Source organism: Amphiprion ocellaris, chromosome 1 (assembly GCF_022539595.1).
Source record: "Amphiprion ocellaris isolate individual 3 ecotype Okinawa chromosome 1, ASM2253959v1, whole genome shotgun sequence".
NCBI classification, from domain to species: Eukaryota; Metazoa; Chordata; class Actinopteri; family Pomacentridae; genus Amphiprion; species Amphiprion ocellaris.
In genome coordinates, this window is record NC_072766.1 from 16,496,507 (window position 1) to 16,509,650 (window position 13,144).

The 13,144-nt window shown below is 42.2% G+C and overlaps 1 protein-coding gene across 2 annotated transcripts in view; it reads left to right on the top strand.

The window, feature by feature from the left end:
- The first annotated feature begins 773 nt into the window (after nt 1–773).
- The window catches only part of galnt2 (UDP-N-acetyl-alpha-D-galactosamine:polypeptide N-acetylgalactosaminyltransferase 2), a 61,698-nt gene continuing 49,327 nt past the window's right edge, over nt 774–13,144 (top strand). Inside the window, exon 1 of one of the 2 annotated variants that reach the window (XM_023272968.3) lies at nt 774–1,258. In XM_023272968.3, the coding sequence (XP_023128736.1) occupies nt 1,163–1,258 (96 nt within the window). In that variant the 5' untranslated portion in view covers nt 774–1,162. The remainder of the gene's footprint in view (nt 1,259–13,144) is intronic. The other variant, XM_023272969.3, reaches the window with a different exon arrangement.

The following is a 13,144-nucleotide window of genomic DNA, read 5'->3' on the forward strand; positions in this document are numbered from 1 at the left end:
AGATAGATAGATAGATAGATAGATAGATAGATAGATAGATAGATAGATAGATAGATAGATAGATAGATAGATAGATAGATAGATAGATAGATAGATAGATAGATAGATGTGAAATTGGGAAAATGTTCAAATTCCATGATCTGAAATCTTTGTCATGTATATTACACATTTTATGAGCTGTGTTCTATACAAGTTTGGACATTTCAAGACATTTAGAACCAGAATCCACTTATTTCCAAGCAGGTTTTCACATATGAGTAATTTGACTTATGGTCTTGGTGCATAACCACAAAAACTGAAAAGTAAAGAAGTACACATAGGATAAAAGGATGTAAGTAAAATAAACAATTTCATGAATACATGTATATTTATAACTGTAAGCTTGTGGATCCCAAAATACTGGGTGGAAATAAAAAAAGAGGACATTCTTTCTTTAAGATATGGTTTGTTTTTATGGTTTTAACACTGAAAAACATGAAAGAATACATTGGAACAAACCAAACACAGCATATCAGACTGTCAGAGGAGGAACAATAAAGCCACAGATGTCTCTGCTGTTGTCCCAGATGTTTTCACTGCAAAAACTTTCCTTTGAGGTGCAACATCAGAAGTAGAGGGAGAAAAAAAAGAAAAGGAGACAATTAAATAAAACAGGCAGTGATCCAGTGAAGGCTTTAAAGAGAAAGCTTTTGTCTGCTGCTTTTTAACCCGGTTTAAAGTGTCTCTGGCGCCCCTACCGTCTCCTCACACACAGTGAAAGCATGCAGCACGGTGATCACAGATACTCTCTCAGCTCCACATAACTGATTTTTTACAACAATCGTTTCCTACAGGGACTATCCCCACCCCCTCCGCTCCGCTCTGCCCTAGCACGGCACGGCTCGACTCGCTGCCAACCCCGGCCCTCCTCCAGGGCTGCCTGAGCCGGTGTTTGATTGGATTAGAGTCGGCTAGCCTTTGCCCTCTAACCCCGCTGATGTTGGCTTGCTGCTTCCTGCTCCCTCCGCTCCCTCTGACCGACTGACGAATCCTGCCGAAGCCGCACGGCGAAGCGCCCTGCACGGACACAGCCGACCGGGACGAGCCGCTACAGCCGGAGGAGAGCGGAGCCGAGAGCCGCGCAGCACACAGGCAGGCGGGCGGACGGAGAAAACGGGCAGCCATGCGGAGGAAATCAAGGATATTGTTGTGTTTTGCGGTGCTGTGGGTGCTGGGGATAGCCTACTACTTCTACTCGGGGACAGCGCTGAACAGAAAGGTAGGATTTCCGTTCCTCCACTGCTTTTTCTCTGGCCGCTCGGTGCGTGTCGGTGCCCGTGTGGAGGTTTTTCTTCCAGGACAAAGCGAAGATGGAGCGGCTGTGATTCGGCGCCGCTATGCCTCTTTTTTTAACCTCTTTTTTTTCGGCTGCACGATGCTGAGAGGAAAGTGATAAGGGGCCTGCTGGTATCAGTGGGCAGGCATTGATTTGGTGGAGATGAGTGTGGACAAGGGCAACTCAGTGTAGCGGGGCTGGCTGGACGGTCGGCGTGCACGGACCTCCCGCTGCGCCGGTGGTTGTCTCCCCGTGGCAGCCGGAGCGGAGCACGTCCTCGCCGGGCAGCCTGTCCAGCACTGAGCGGCGGTGGTTGCCGGTTAATGTGTGGGCAGATTAAGAGCATGCAGAGCGGCTCTTCTGGATATGAGGCTGCCGGCCTGGCTGGCAGGGCCGGTGGGGGGGTTTGAGCCTGTAGAGCACGTCAGCACAAGCTGCTCCGAGAACCGAGCTCAGATCAGGAAGTGTGCAGATTAACGACGCCGGGTTAGAGGGCTCCCACACCGGCCTGTCAGCGTGGGACTTCCCCTTATAAAAGAAGCTGATTTTTAAACGTTAGATCGTCGCTCTGCTGTGAGAACAACCAAGGCTCAGTTTAACTTCGCTGCTCTGGGGGTCCAGATTGTGTTTGAAGGTTGTGTGAAAACATTTTTACACTGATCAACACTTTACTGAGCTATAACTAATCCACAGTCCTGCAAAAAAATCTTACTCAGTTTAGTTGAAACAGTTTGAGAGATCAAACTTTGGGTTTCTGATATTTTGCCCACCTCCACAGCTGTCTACTGCTGTGACAGTTAACCATTTTTATGTCAAACATTAGTGAGATGACAGAAATGGACTGTAATTTGACAATTAATGGGTAAAAATTGTCATGTAGGTCATTTTAAGACATTTCAAGGCGTTCAGAATCAGCATCTGTTTCATTGCCAGGCAGGTTTGCACATATGTGGAATTCGACTTGCAGACGTGTTGCATAACAGGAAACACTGATGAGCAGAAAAATAGAAAAAGAAGTACGTCAAATAAGCAGTATGTGTTACAAGACAAATAAGAAGCAAGTGTTGCAAATCAAAGCTGTTACAAAAAGTGAGACCTTACATCTGATTATGGGAAGCTATAATCCTCTCCAGATGAATCAGCTATAAAATAACAATTAGTGGCATTCTTCATTCTAGCTTAACAACTGTGAAGCTTCGCTGCTTAAATGATAATAAACTAAAAAGATCTTTAAAGTTCTGGGTGGATGGAGGTGGATGAAGACATCACCTTGGAAACCGTGGCGGGCTTCTCTCATTACTCTCTGATGTTTTATGGATCAAATGATTAATCGAGAAGCGACCTGGCAGCTCATCAGCATCAGTGTAATCAGTCTCTCCCTGAGATGTGTGGATTTTCATGCGTGTGAGACGACGTCGGTTTGCTTCTTAAACTAGTAGGTGTGTGTACCTGGCCGTGAAGTCACAGCAGTAGTCGCTGGTGAGGCTGAGTGTGTGTCTGTGGAGGTGCAGATTCCATTCATGATACTCCGGGCCTGTACATGCAGCAGTATGCCATGCATGAAATGTAAGTAAAATATCCTCCAGGTGTTCGCATGCAGAGTTAGACATGGCACCGTTGTTGTGCTCGTGTGTGTGTCAAAGAGAGACTGAATCACTTCTTTTTTTTATGTGTGTGTCTGTGCTAATGCAGGCCAGTGTGTGTTTGTACGGAGTGCTCTGCGTGGGTGGTTGTGTGCACAGTACACTGCCTCTATTACCCCTCTGGATTTGGTTGTGTGTGTGAACATCCTGTGTGTATTCCACCTGTCTCTTGTCTTGTCCTATCTGTCTCTCTGTGTTTGCTTTGCTCCAGTCAACCAGAGCAGCCCTTTTACTTTTCCATTAGGCTGATAGCTCCACTGTGTGTGTGTGTGTGTGTGTGTGTGTGTGTGTGTGTGTGTGTGTGTGTGTGTGTGTGTGTGTGTGTGTGTGTGTGTGTGTGTGTGTGTGTGTGTATCCATGAGTGTGTGAGTGTTTGGGGTTCTTAAGGGGGTCAAAGTGACACTCCACGATAAGCAACTTTCTCCAGCGTTGGATTGCAAGTAGCATTAATATGGATGATGGGCCGTACCCAGCTTGTGTCTTTACACTGAGGGACATTTAATCTGTTTAAACAAACGCAGCAGCTGCACAGGTAGAGTGTTGTTTTCCATCACGTCTTCCTCTCGTTTTAAACAGCCGGGGCACTTAATAGTCCCTCCCTGCAGCCGCGAGGCAAACTTTATAACTCTAGTTTTAGTGAAATTTGTCAGAGGCACTGAGAAAAAGACTCCCAACAGACAGACAAAATTTCACGGATGTTGGCTTTATAAAACCAATTCAAAAACAGATCTGAAGTTTTAGGCACCTGCTGCTAGTTGTGTTGTTGCCGTTCAGGGCTAAAACTAATGATCATTTTCATCATCAACTATTCTGCAGTGCAAGTATCTTATAAATCTATTAAAGTGCTTAGTAATTATATGTTTCTAGTGTCCAAAGTGCTGACTCACAGTTCAAAACATCCACTAGTGCAAAACAGAAAATGCCCTCATTACATTCTTTACCTTGGTAAATTACGTACTTGATGATTTAAAATTGTCGTCGATGAAGTTATCTGCCAAGTGATTGGGTCTCTCAACCTCTAAAATGTCATGATCACATCTGCAGTAGCCCCTAGTGTTTCTTTAGCTCACCTTTTTAATTTCATTGAGATAGTTGAACTTAATGTTGCAGTGAGGAGCATGTCTAGGAGCAGCGGCCGGATTTGTAATTTGAAAACTTCCCAGCAACTTAATCAAACTGACAAAACGGTGGATATTTATATGCGTCCCACACTCCAGCCAGACCTCGGTCCCGCCGCCCCCTCTCACTGGTCTCGGATAGTTCCCTGCATCCGACATTAAACCTCACAAAGCTGCATGTTGTTGTGTCATCGCTGCACTGTGAGGTGCATTCAGAACCTCCAGTCCAGTCGCTCTGAGCCTGCCAGACTGAGCAGGACTCCCATTCCCATGGCACCTAATTCAAAAGCCCACTTCTGAATAATCTGAAAGACAGTGTCTCTGCCAGAAGAATTAGTTCTTGAGCTCTGTCACACACCAGTGATACTGCAGCTCGTGAGATCAAAGCGCTCACCAAATAGCATTTCTACTATTATCGACTGTAAAGTCCCTTATTTGGAAGAATGTGTCTCTTGTTGGAGAGTTTACGCCAATTTAAAGTCACTTCTTGGACACAGTATCAGTGCCTCTGAGCTATCACAGTGCGGAGAATGAAGGCTGCTGTTTCTGACAAATATCTTGTGAGCTTTTTTAATATTGCAGTAGGAAAAAAAATGACACGTCTCCAGAGGTCAAAAGCAAACCTTTGTACAAAATGTTCCTCATATCTTTGATCAGAGATTTCACGCAGCATCAGTGGGAAGGATTCTGTCTTTTATCAGTTTACACAGTGACTCTGAGTGTTCTTGAGTGTTTCTCAGGTTTACTGAACTCGTCTACAACGACCTACAGGGTAAAAGGCACGAGCTGAGACTTGAACTGAGCTGTAACTTACCTCCCCATCAAAAACCTTGTTTTGGTACTTTTAAAACAGACTCTTAAAGTAATCCCTAGAAAAGTCTAGTCATTTGGATCATTTTTTTAATCTTTTAAGGAGTTTTTGCAATGAAGGCCAGCGGTCTTTTATAAAACCTTTTCATATTGCTGGCCTCTTACAGCTGGAATTTAAAAATGCATTTCTGTTAATTCTAATTCTTTTATATTACTACGCAGGAGTGATCTGATGGACTGACAGTGAATTTCTCCCTCATTTCTTCTCCTATACTCTCTCTGTAAAGTGTGTAGAATGACAGGAAACGTTTGGAGACTCCCAGCAGCTGAACTCTGTACAAACCCACGTATGTGTAAAGCACATTGTTGTGCACAGGAGGATAATGTTGCATCGGGATGCCCCATTAAAGTCTTCCTTATTGGACGGACCTCACAGGGTTTCTCCCTGGCAGCTCTTTAGAAGCCAGCGTCTCACTGTAGAGTCTACTTTTCCTGCTAATCAGCGGCGTGCGAGAGGAGATAAATGACAGACAGATGAGGGTGGCGCCGAACTGCAGGAAAAACCAACAGAAATAGACTTTATTAGTAAAGTTATCTGTGTGAGCAAAGCTGCAGACGGGCGGTAATTGGATTTATCAAAGTCTAAAACAGTGTGACTGCTTTGTTTTTCTCTCAGATACGATATGTTACATGCACTTCCAAGTCAAGTTCAACCTGTGCTACATACCTCTTCCAAACAAAAATATCTTTAAATTAATATGAAATATATTCTGCTTCTCAAGAGAAATGAGAAGAATGACACTGAACGCTGCTGAAATGGAACTCAGCTCTCATCCAAAGGTGCATCAGAGGTTCAAACTGCAGGTATTTCAGAGTGGATTCTGTGCAGCCAGAGGTTTGGATTATTCTCCTGCTGGACTGTAGAGTGACTTCTTCTTCCAGTGAACTAAAGAAGGGAAAGAAGCGCACATGAACTGGCTCAGGAGGGATTCTGGCAAGTCCAGAAGTCTTGAGTGAACCTTACAGTCTCTGTTATCTGCAGCTTAAGGCGTTCAGCTTCTGCCTGTCCGTGCATGTCTCAAACTTCAGCTTTATCGATACATCTGTCTCTCAACGTGGGCAGCAGGACTTCACTGGCTCCGAGCGTTTTTGCTGTTTTTAAGCAGAAAGTGTTAGAAAGACGGTTCAGCTGCAGACCACAGTGTCTGTGATGGAGCAAGTGATGATATTACATTAAAGCTGTAGAGTATGTTTTGTGTTAGACCTGTCATTTAGTGGGTGGATTCCAGTCTCTGTTCTTCAGGACTAGATCCCACCCTGCTGGAATAAGACACAACACTGTTGTCAGCTCCCTCAGGAACACACACTCACACAGACCAGCAGCTACATATGTGTCATCTTTACAGTAAAATCGCTACTCACAGCTTTACTCATAATACTGATTACATGTGTTAACGTTCCTGCTGTTGTGTAACCACATCACAGTCATCGAGCCTGCAGACCCGTGGCGGTGAAACCACTTGAGGCCTCAGCGGCTCGATATGTTTATAATGCCAAAATACAATGTAATTTCAGCCAGCGCACAGATCCATTATTGCTAACTAACTAAATGCAGTTCCACAGAGCAAACACTGAATCGATAAAAGGCTTAAATTAACCCGGGGATCCCTGGGTGCTGAATCCTTTACAGATATACAGTTTTTAGTTTGAAGTCTTGACTGTGTGTCATTTTGTTTGCTCCTTTACATAAGGATAAGTTCTGACAGGCGCTCCACTGATTTGGGGTGTCAATAGAGATACCAAAGAAGAAGTTGTGTCATTGTAGATGGTACTGTTAACTGAAAACACTCCTTTGAACATGGAAAATGTGTCACAGTCACTTTGGGGTTACACAGCTTCGTAGCTGGGAGTCCCAGGAGAGAGATGGTGTTGTTCTGGTGGAGCAGCTCCACAGATGTGTGCAGGCGGACCAGTGCCTTGCTCAAGGGACCAAGTAACAGAACATGTTACTGTCTGACAATGTGGCTGCTCCAAAGAGAAATGTAAGGAGCTACTTGCAGTACACTGAATAATTGTCTTTTTTTAAAAAACAGTTTTTAGCTGTAATTTGTAAAAAAATGATTTATTTTCATTTTAAAGGTTTTTGCAATCTTGTTAAATTATTGATATTTAGCAAAAGCACAGAGAATAAGTAGAAATTCACGTTGACCAATAAACATCGTCTGCATCGAAAATCTGTGTTTTTACAAATCATAACGTCCTTTCAATGTTACATCATTTTTGCTGCGTTTAAATCTGCAAAAATATTGTTGTTTTACAGATATTTATTGTAATTTTAAAAGAAAAATTGTGTATTTTCCGGACTGAACAACAATTATCAATTTATTCAAGTTTTTTTTTTTTTTTTTTTTTTTACAGAATTTTGCGGTAAAATCGCAGACAAAAATATAAATTCACATGTTAACTAAAAATGAAAAAAATAGGCCAAAGCTGTAAATAATGTCCACATTAAAAATCAGTATTTTTGCCAATGGTAATTAATCTTCAACATTGTGTGACCATAACATTACACAGTTTTGCTATGTTTAAATTGGCCAAAAAAATGCTGTTATTTTTTAAAATCATATTTACAGTCTTGAACTTTATTCAGTATTCCACGGTTTTTAATAGATTTTAAATAGATTTTTCTTTACAGTGTAGTAACCTAGCATCACTGCCGAACAGAGCAATATTTTTTGGGGTTTTAGGTTAAATAAAAGAACCTTGTTTCACTCGAGCACATCCACTGTCTGTATTGCATTTTGCAGTTTGCAGCTACTTCTGGATGCTTTGCCAGAGTTTAAACTAACAGTGCAGGTCTGTACTTCATGGTGGTTGTTGGTTTGCCAGCATTCATAAAACTCACCAAAGCTCTCTTTTTTTTTTCTAAAGATACTTTCCAACTTTCTAGCTGTAATCCTGATATCTAAAACCTACTGGAGCATTCACTACACCAACAACTGCTCTTTTTTTGAGACTCTGCGCTTGATCCTGCTGGTGTCCAGGGCTGCTTCTGAATTCACTTCTGTTTTACTGGACAGTGCACTACATTTACTGTCTGCCTTTTGTCTGAATTTCGACTGTGTAAATGTGTCCGTTAGGGATGCACATTAAATATTTCACAAAGGATAGAAATAAGTTGTGTTCACAGCATGTGAACATTCTGCTAACAGTCCCACAATGCCATGTTCTGCATTTTATAGAGAGCTGACAGTCATGATACAATATTATGATAAAAGAGTTTCTGAAACCTCACTGTATTGATCATTACTGAGATCCTTTTACATGTAGAGTGGTAGATGAGTAAAGAAGGGCTTATTTCAGACAGCTCAGGGCTTATGGGAAATGGTGTTCATTAAAAAGCTGCTATAAACATGTAGTGGAAAACATGAAAAAACTGAATGAGCCACACAGCACCCTGCTGAGAAAGGCTGTTTCATGCCTCTATTTTTAGTTATTAGCACTGTTGCAAATGTGTGAGGGATTTCAATGAGATTTTCTGCTTTTCACAACTTGGAAACTCCAGTTTCACTGTATAGCTGTTTGTGTTTGTCCAAATATGTGAGCTAACCTGCCCAACTGGATAACACTGGAGTAGAATAACAGTCTTATCTCCCTGTTACCCCTTAACATTTGAGTGACTCTGTGTAGAAAACAAGAGTAGTGCTCCTCCTTTGTTTTCATGTTTAATACATGGATTATTAACTGCTGAGGATGATGACTGGCTGCCTGGGACCTGTTAGCTTTGGATTCTGTCTCTCAGCATTACATCACATACGCTGATCAGCCACAACAATAAAACCACTGACAGGTAAAGTGAATAACATTGATCCAGTCCATTTAGGGTTGGGTTCTGGGATTAGTATGGATGTGACACCTACCAAATGCCTAAACATTGTTGCAGACCAAACACACCCTGCTATGACAAAACACCACAAAAACTGCTCAAAGAACAGCTCGAGCAACGAGATCAAAAGCCTAAGATGTCGACCCATTCTCCAAACTTCCTAGATTCTAATCAGATTGAGCATCCATGTAATACAAACACCCCACCCCTCTACCAACATGACCCAAAGGTTCTCCTGCCAACATCCTGGTACCAGACGCCAGGACATCTCCAGAGGTCCTGTGTGTATGGCCTTACTGGTACAAGGAGACCTACATAATATTCGGCAGGTGGTTTAAATGTTGTGGCTAATCGGTGTATGTAGCCCTCAAATGCCGATTAGAGAGCTCTTTGTAGAATTCTGGCTTTAAAATGATAGTTTATTCAGCTGGAAGCAAAATTAAATTATAACAGTAGCCAGGGACAGCATTTTAGACCTCATGAGGCTAACGTTACCTTTATTATCCAGACAGCTGCAGTTGGAAAATATGACAATCACTGGCTCGAATTTGAAAACCTGCTTTTAGCTAAATCTGTCTGACTTTAATGACCAGATCCTTCCAAAAAAAAAAAAACTAAACTATTTGGAGATAAATCAGCTGCTGCCATTCTGGATCTGTGCAGTCTAAGAACCGAAACACATGATATGTGAAGTGATAATAGATGAGTAGTTTAACCAACAGACCAATTACTTACATTTATTTCCACTAAAAAGAACAAAGAAAATAAGCGATGATGGAAAGATGATGGAGAAAAAAATGATGACTGGGGGAAAAATATGGTTGAAAAATACCAGTAGCTACATCCAGAACAGGAGAATGGTGGGTTGTGTCGGGTTTGGCAGCTTTTATTTCCACCAGTCAGAAGGAGTTAGTCCTGATGAGCCAGCTGCAGGAGCCAATGACCGACTGACTGCAGTGAACTGATAGACAATTGTGCAGATATGAGGAGATAAAGACTGAATCGTGGCCAAAAAGGAAGACAAAAAGCTTACTTAATCGTGCCACTGAAGTAGAGCAGTTTATATCTGTTGGTATCAAACTGTTAGTCATCTGATCTGAGGCATGAGAACTCCAGGTTTTGTTTACTTCTGTTGTTGTGTGTTTTTTATCTTTTGTCTTACAAATCCTCTCAGTCATTAATGGGGTCTTTGTGGTTAAATACAACAGCATGTTGCATCTGTGCGTGTGCTCTAAACTGGATTATTTTTTCTTGTGATGATTTTCTTCCCTGGCAGATGACGAGCATTCATGGAAAAGTTGAAAGGAATGAGGATTTCCATTGTTCAAGGGACCAGCGATGAGACGGAGAGCTTTTCAAAGGGCTGTTTATATTACCATCGAGAGAAAACACAGCAGCCCTCTTTTATTCAATTTGTCACTGAGAGGCAAACGACTGTAGCCGCGTCACAAAGCTGAAGCTGACGTCCTCATAACTTCACAGTCGGGTCAGCAGTAATCTGTGTTCCCGTTATCAGGCTCAGCTTTTTAAATAGGCCTGATAATGAGCGCAGGTGGTCACTTTGCTTTGCCTGCGACCTATCTGTGGCAAGGACATTTGAATAAAGAAAACAAATAATAAGTAATGCGCAGCCAATTGCAACATGTAATTTGGCTGCTGTACTTCCAGTGACTGTTATAATGCTTTAACGGAGGTGATGCACTCAGTTTAAGACGAACGTTGTGCATATGTGTTGAGAATATCAGAAATAGCAGAGACATGGACACCCTCAATTGTGAGCTTTTTGACTTTTCTTCTAACGTAGCTGCATGAAATAACTTTGAGGACTCGCTTGAATCTTATTTTTCTATTCAACCGCCTGAAGGACAGATTGCTGCAAATACATTACACCTGATGGCTAAAGTCATCCGGAGAAACATTTTCAAGTTGAAATAACTGTTTTTTTTTTTTTTTAAATCTTTGACATATTTAAAAATCCAAGCTCAGGGCAGGCACACAAAAGATAATATTTTTGCTCTGCCAGCTTTTCACAGATGCTCCATCTGCCCCGCTCTTGGCCTTTTGTTATTTACAAATCAAATATCTAATGAAACGCAGAGTGGATCGAAGTACATGTAAACGGCAATCCTGGCCAGTGGTCACCCACCTCGTCCTGACAGCCACAGATGTGTGTGGATCTGTCACATTTGGGTCACATGATGCTGATTCTGATGTTGTGTATCGACTTCAACCTCAAACACGGTGCAGATCTTTGTTTACTCCTGTCTGAACTGTACTTTTTTTGTGTTTTTGGCCACATTCGGAAAATGAATATAACACTAATCTCATGGAAATTCATGCCACACTGTAAAATTAAATTCAATGCAAGAAATTGGATTCTTTAATATTTACCAGTTGTAGTTTTACAAGAATTTTGCGAATATTCTGGAATAACTACTATTTGTCAAAGGTAATTGTGAAATATTGCCCAAAGCTTTCTTCTCTGTAAATAATCATTCAGTGGATTTTGTAGAGAAAAGAGGAGGAACCAGGACCAGGCTGTTGGATGTGTTTTATGTAGTGCCTTTCACATAAACACAGCAAAGCTCCTCCTCTGCTGAAAGTGATTTTTTTTTCAGAGTGAAAGAAATGTCCAAATAATGTCTGGTCATCTGCCAGAGCAGTGGGTAGATAGATTTTTAACAGTGGTTTGTGGGAGGTGTTAATTTCTCTCTGTGCATCACATCACAGCCAGTCAATAATCACCTGCTATTTGTTGTAGCTTTTCTCAGTGAAATCCTCCCAAAAGCAGTAACAGTTCTGTTACTATTTGTGCTGCACTTTGGCTTTTGGATGTCACATCAATTGATTGTTGTGGTTTAATCTGCATTTTCTTCATGCTTGTACTGTCTTACTGGTGTCCTCGGGATTTCCTATCAGCCTGTCAGAACGAATCAACCAGGCGTTCTGTCTTGTCGTGTCATCTTTATGCACCGGTTGTTGGTGGGTGCACAGGGCTAAGAAGATATAGATATGACCAATTTCTCCACTAGCAGCGGCCTTATTAGACGAGAAAGCCATAGTGTTTTGTGTGAGTACAAGTTTCGCTCAACTGGAACAACAAAGGTAAATTCCAGCACTTTGTCCAGAGTGCTGTCACTGCTGATTCTTGTAGCCTCTCCACCCTCGTAGCCCTGTCAGATGGGCCGCTGCAGGACCCAAATGAACCGAGCCCTACACAGTAACACTCATAAAAAGGTCCAGATTCCACAGTTAAGATTGTAATCTTGTTGGCCAATGCTAGTAAAGAAGAAGCTTGTAAAGTGTCTTTTTACAATATGTCGAAATGGGAAGCAGAGATGCTGACTTGGCTCTACCGGCATCCTGCATCTGCTTTAAAATGAGGAAGAACTGGGCTCGGTAACTGAAGGAACAGCAATCAGAAAGATTCCTGTATTTAGAGGTTCATATGTTAGTGTATGAAGAGTCATGACACTGTGGACGGGAGTGAGTGAAATGAATAGTCAGAGAGATTTAGTGTGTTCTTTTAACGCACAAACCATTCTCCTCTCAGGGACACGTCAGCGGACTTTTGTGTTTGTGTCTCCGGCTGTCTCGTGTTTATACACCGGCTTATTACACAGTTTGGCATCTCAGAAAATACTCTTCGAGTCAAGTTGTGGTGTCAAACCTGGATAGCTCACCAGAAACACTGAAAAGGTAGCTTGAAAGTGGAATGAATAGTTGTCTGTTCAAGTGGTTGAAATTCTGAAGAAAAAAAGTCTGAAAATTGCATCATTTAAAAAAAAAAGCCGCCTGAGACAGCGCAGCCAGTCTGTTGTTAAAAAACAGACTGCTACTGTATGGCATATTCCTCTGCTGACACAAACTTTGGTTGGCGGTCCTGTAAAAATAGACTCATTTACCATAATGGTCAAGTTCGCTTCTGTTTTAACATAAACCCTCCATTTTAACACAAACTCAGTCCAAAGCTCCTGTCAGCAGAGGTTTATGTGTAACGGCGTGTCCTAAACGGCAGACTGACTCTGCTGCCTCAGGACTGTGCAGCCGGTGCTCAGTGTAATTGTATGAGTTCATGTGCGGTGATTTATGGTCGGAAATTCTTTGTCGCTGCCATACCCATCGGTTCCAGTCAGGAATACCAGCGCTGCCAGTAGCTGAGTATCAGGCACTGAACGTGATTTTAAATTCCTCCCTGTACAAGAGCAGAATTGCGAGGACTGGATAAGACTTGTGTGTTTATCTGCTCTAATGTTTCTACCTACTTATTACCATCAGCAGTAACCTCGGCCTGCATTACTGCAATGGCAGAGGGAGATGATGACGGTTACATTACCTAAATATCTGTTCATGATACATCCGCTGTGCAGTA